We start from the raw sequence: 5,877 nt of genomic DNA on the forward strand, positions 1-5,877 counted from the left end.
ATGGAATTAACTGGTAACACGCATTGCTCTTTAACCTTTCATTTAATCTTCTTTGCTATGATAATAAATAATTTGTATATGAATAAATGAACTGAAGTTTGCATTGTGTAGCAGGAGCAAACACCATAAACATTAATTCACAGCCTAAAAATTGAAGCAAAAATATCATGGCGAGCAAGCACAAAAAATCACACAGCACTTTGTAATTGTGTGAAAGAGCAGAAACAAACAGACAAGACAGGACTTATTTGGTTTCAATGAACATTACAGAATAATATTTCTGATTTTGATATAGCATTCTTACTTCATAAGGTCTTTTTCTTAGCTGTGTACAGAAACTTTTACATTATACACTTTGGCTCAGTGGAAATACAAACTACATTTATAGTTTTCAATTTATCTATAAACTTCCTGTAAATGCCCTGTTGTACACATTTGCAACAACAGAAAATGGTTACATGAATATAAAGCACTGACCAATAAATACCCATTCAAATTATTATTACAGTATAGGTATTAAAATAAACATTAATAACATTAGATTACTTAATTAAGTAAACATAAATAGATTTACAAACAGATGCACTAAATATTGTTTAAAATCAAACAATACCATTACAAAATGTGTTACAATGATGATAATGTTATGATATGAAATGACCTTTTATCTTAAAAAGGGTCTATGAAGATAAATGCAAATGGAAACACATTATACTCCATGATTAATTTGCATAAAATGATGCTCATTCTGAAGCATAATTCAGCCCTCATAAAATGCATGACCATGAGTGATTGATATTGCCAATTACAATGTGTTTATTCCTACATGTGATGGTTTATCTAAGAAACACACCAATACATTTCAAGTAGGTGAGGTATGAGAGAATCTATGAGAATATCTACAATCATTCAAAAAATATTTTCCTGTTAATCATAGTTGGCTATCAAGAAGTTCCCATTGGCATCTTGCTCTTTTATCTTCAGGTACACTAATCTAATTATGTAATGTCTTCATAAAAGATACAAGTCTCATCTAGAAATAAAGGACAATTAACATGGAATAAAAAGGCAATCACACCAACTGTATGTGCAAAGTTCTTGCAGTGTCTGCTACAAGAAATTCCTTATCCTCCACCCATTCAACGGCAGGGATATGCTGTTGCTGGAATCTAGTGTGATGAAAGGTAAACACTGAAGTAGATTCTCTCATTTAAGAGGATGAACAAACATGACATATTTCTTAGTATAATAAACAATGGATGAGAAAAACATTAAAAAAAAAAGGGAACAAGAACAGTTTAACATACAGTATCTGGTAATGGTGATATTAATGTTAAATGCTCACTTGAACCTACAACGGTCCAATTGATGCATGGGAGGAACGGATGTAGAAAATGAATGCATATCAAGCATTATCTAAGACTATTGCATTCTCGAAACATGTCCTCCAATTTGAAGGTGTTATTTTTCACTCAATCAAAACATTGATAATCTGCCCTGAAACATTCAGATTAAAGTGAATAAGTAAAAATCTTAACACAGGCACACTGGTGTAAATTATCAAGTATTACTGTGTATAACATGTACATTTAGTAGCTCATGATAGTAAGTCTATTATTACTAATAAATATACACAATAAGTCTGTGAAAAGTTTGACACATATTTTAAGAACAGAATGTCACAGTTCATATTATCAAGAGTCAGATATCCACGTGTTACTATGTCAATCAAAGTAACATAAATACCAAACAAAGAAAACATTGCTTCATTCAGGAGAGTAAGACTTACTACCCTTATATGGAACTGGTGTTGCCACCAGTACATAAATGGATGTATGATAAGTATCACAATTGGCACATACTTAAGAAAAGAGCCAACACCACTTATATAATGTTGGAGTTCATGAAGGCTGTAAACATAGAGTACAACTAAAACAATAAGATAACTGATTTTTAAAACTGTAAGCTTCATAAAATAGCAACATTGCTTTTTTAACATAATTGAACATAGGTAACAGCACCACAGCTATCTAATGAGACACAAATAAAGTAATTAGGCCTTAAAAGTTATGTGTCTTTCAGTGTTTCATAACACCAAGAAAAAGAAGAATTATGATATAAAAATGTAAATGAAAGGACTCCAGCACTCCCAACCATTAAACATCAGATGAAAAAGCATTGCATCATGTGAATGAATCTAGAAAATAAAATTGCAACAACTGTCACAGCCATAAGCAGTCTTATTTCTCTATCACATATTGACGACTTGTAGAAGCTCCCTGTCTGGTGACAGCATAGCACCTTTTCTCTGTGGATATCACTAATCAGGTTCAGTAGTAACTTGGTATTTAAATTCCTAGAAATTGATATAAATCTAAGATGACTAAAGATATTTTCAACTCCTGCTACTTTTTGTTTCAAATGATTGCAGTATATACAAATACAGGTATGCCCTTTTGTGTATGTGTGAATGTGTGTGTATGTGTGAATGTGTGTGTATGTGTGAATGTGTGTGTGTGTGTGTGTGTGTGTGTGTGTGTGTGTGTGTGTGTGTGTGTGTGTGTGTGTGTGTGTGTGTGTGTGTGTGTGTGTGTGTGTGTGTGTGTGTGTGTGTGTGTATGTGCACGTGCGTGCATGTCCTATGCATGCGTGTGTGTGTGTGTGTATTTACCTTACTTCTAAATGGAAAGCTTCTTATTAAGTCTATATGATATGAAAATAACTATTCCAGCCTACAGTTGTCTTAAACTGGAGTTTCACGGTCAGCAGATGGCAATTTGCAAGTTATGCGTCCAGGTGAAGAATCATGAGCATTTTTTAATAAGGGTGTTAGTGGTCTGCTTGAAGTCTCAATTGAATTAGCATTTTGGCAAGCCACTTCTGGGTCTGGTGTGGTTACTGGCGATGGTCGTGTAGGAGTTGCCAAAACTAAGGGTGATGTTTCAGCATCATCTGAAGGGAAGCTTAGTGGGCCATCATGAGAGCCCAGGGCACGGTGGAGTTTATACTTAAGGCGACGCAGCTTCTCCATAGAGTTGGAGGAGAATTGCTCTGCAAGGGTGACGTGTTTCATTCCCGCCACTGCACCTGGTAAATCTGGTAAGGATGCCTGAGGAATTTCTCCATCCTTTAGATTATCTTGCTGTGGAGTGTCAGGACTTGAGGCATCTGGGTCATGAAGCCCACGACCCAGATTAAGTGACTGGGGTCGACTACGACGCAGTGGAGAAGAATTATTTGACACTGAAATCTGTTAAAAAGAAAATAAGCCATTACAATTAAAACTAACACACAATCATGTAATGCTTCATATCTATTGAAAACATACTGCATTTTCTTTTATAAAACAATGTCTTAACACCACAATCTTTAATACTAACTTTAATCATATTCTTATAACATCTTACTGTAATTTGTCCTGGTAGCTAAAACACGTAGAATCATATACAAACCCGTCCTATAGGTGAAGACTCTCTGCCTTCATTCCTAAGAGTTGGCACCCCTAATGGTTTGTCACTTGTGCTGTGTTTAGGTGAGGTGGAGGTTGAGGAACAACGTAATGAAGAGGCTCTGGAAAAAGTACAATAAGAGTTATAATACAATACATTAGTTTTGCTTGACTTTAAAACACTTAAACAGTAAATGTTATTCTCTGTACTACAATCATCTTAAATGTCTAATCAATATAGATCTAATATACGAAGTTGACACAAGTTTACGTATAATAAAAGCTACAAAAACAGCAGTAGTAGTAATAATAATAATAATAAAAAAGTTTTCGTGGATTACCTGGATAGTGACACATTGTTTGGCTTATATGGGGAGAAGCTGGAGGCATGAGAAGGTGCAGTGGATTCCACATCTGAGGTTGGTGCTGATACGACACGATGAGAAAGAAGTGGTGACGACTGCAGGAACATTACATCCATCTCCTCCCCTCCGTTAACTGCAGAGGCCTCTCCTTCACCAGTTTCTCCTGTGGGATGATAAAATGGTTATACATTAAATCATAATTCCTAATGTAAAACTGTAATATTAGGTCATAACTGTGCTCATGAACTCATTACATAATTTTGAACTTTTACCTGTATATCACATACATATGAATCCATATGAGAAATCATACATTGCTTTGTAATACCCACTCCCTAACTCAGACAATATCAACATTCATTCACATTGTACCTAACAAAAGACCAATCACTGCTTGTACCATAAACATTTTTTCTCCATTAAAAAACAGTTGTATACTTAGAATAGTGTTCTTAGTCAGTAACCACAATGATATTGAAATTAATTGCCTTAGGCCCCCTCCTCATAGTCTCTGTGTACCAAGTGTACCAAGATAAATTCAGTAGGGGGAACCTTGGAAAGCAGCAAGGGTATGGATCTCAGATGCCCCCCCTACCTGCTATATATACACACATCTCTGGTACATGCACACACACACATACGCACACACACACACATATTTAAGGCAGCTTCTGTAATTCAACCAACAGTACCTAAGAAGAGGAGGAAATATTCTCCAGTTAATCATATAATCTGCAGTCTGTTACAAAAGCTAAGTGCAGTGAATGCCAAGCTAAGTCTGTGGTGATAAAGCACATAAAATACAAACCTTTTATACTTACCATCACAAACTGGAAACTTTAAAAACAAATACAACAACACACTTCACATATTAAGACTAAACATTAATTCTTAGAATTATATACAAAACATAAAACAGCAAAGCTTATTTTCAACAGCATATACAGCTAGCTGTTGTTACCAGTGCCTTAAATTCTTAATATTGTAATCCATTATAACATGATACAAGAGCAATAAAATATTCTATATGTCTGATGATGATGGCTGATGGTGACGATGAATAACATAAGATAATTTGTTTAGAACATGTATGTAATATTGTCTTAATTGTGTTTTTTATAGTGCTTGGGTGTATATTCACATCAATTCATTGCAGTATTATGTTTATTAATAATACTACAATGTGGTTAAAGTACATTGCTTTTCTCTGTCTGGTGGAGGAAATAAATATAAGTCATGTGAGTGAATGATCATCTAACGACAGGGCTGAAAAGTGTAAAATTTTATATATAAACGAAGAAAAGAAAAAGAGTAACACCTTTACAAGTCTCAAATTATAGTATGCTTCGTCACAATGTCCTCTATACAAGCCCCAGCTATCTACTTACTTTGTCAAATGGGTGAGTATGTAGGTGATCGTGGATAGTGAAGTGGGCCCACCAGGTTGGTCTGCACGATGAGCCTCACACTGTCACCATCACCCATCTCATCGCCACTGTCTAAAGGGTTAGTTTAACATATCAGTCTATCTAACACTTATTTTCATGTTAGTTTAGCCAGGCTTCCAATTGGTTTCTTCTTCATCAAATGCTTTATGCTTAACTCTATTTCATGTTATTGGGAGATTATTTTCCTTAGTCTGCAAGAGCAGTATATATTGCAATTGCTTGTGTTGGTGTCCTCTATGGCATATATTACTCCGAAAGACAGATTCGGATATTTGGGCCATATTAATTATTTTGAAAAATATAATCTGCAAATTGATATGCAGTTCATTTGATGAAGACTTTTTGAAAGACTACCTATTTCTTTTCATGACGTGAATATTTTCTAGTCAGACATTCAGATGCATTTCTCTACAGTACTTTACGGGATGTATAACTGCAAAGCAAAACATACATTATATCTATCAGCAATGTACGTAAGAAAGGATGTTTGCCAATATCATCTAGAAAAAGATGATGAGATGAACCTTTCAAAGAAATACTATTAGATAGTATATGATAGTAAATCATCATCAAACTCCTTCATCTATTTTGTGGTCAAGAGGAAAATAGATATCAA

The 5,877-nt window shown here is 34.7% G+C and overlaps 1 protein-coding gene across 17 annotated transcripts in view; it reads right to left on the bottom strand.

Moving 5' to 3' along the window:
• Nucleotides 1-381: 381 nt before the first annotated feature.
• The window catches only part of Arms (Ankyrin repeat-rich membrane spanning), a 482,767-nt gene continuing 477,271 nt past the window's right edge, over nt 382-5,877 (bottom strand). For 16 of the 17 annotated variants that reach the window (XM_070133201.1, XM_070133196.1, XM_070133200.1 and 13 more), the window contains 3 exons: nt 3,790-3,976; nt 3,453-3,570; nt 382-3,250 (listed from right to left, as the gene is read on the bottom strand). In XM_070133201.1, the coding sequence (XP_069989302.1) occupies nt 2,744-3,250; nt 3,453-3,570; nt 3,790-3,976 (812 nt within the window). In that variant the 3' untranslated portion in view covers nt 382-2,743. Of the gene's footprint in view, nt 3,251-3,452; nt 3,571-3,789; nt 3,977-5,201; nt 5,313-5,877 lie in introns of those variants that run through there. The other variant, XM_070133191.1, reaches the window with a different exon arrangement.

The sequence above is a fragment of the Penaeus vannamei genome, chromosome 18 (assembly GCF_042767895.1).
Source record: "Penaeus vannamei isolate JL-2024 chromosome 18, ASM4276789v1, whole genome shotgun sequence".
NCBI lineage: Eukaryota > Metazoa > Arthropoda > Malacostraca > Decapoda > Penaeidae > Penaeus > Penaeus vannamei.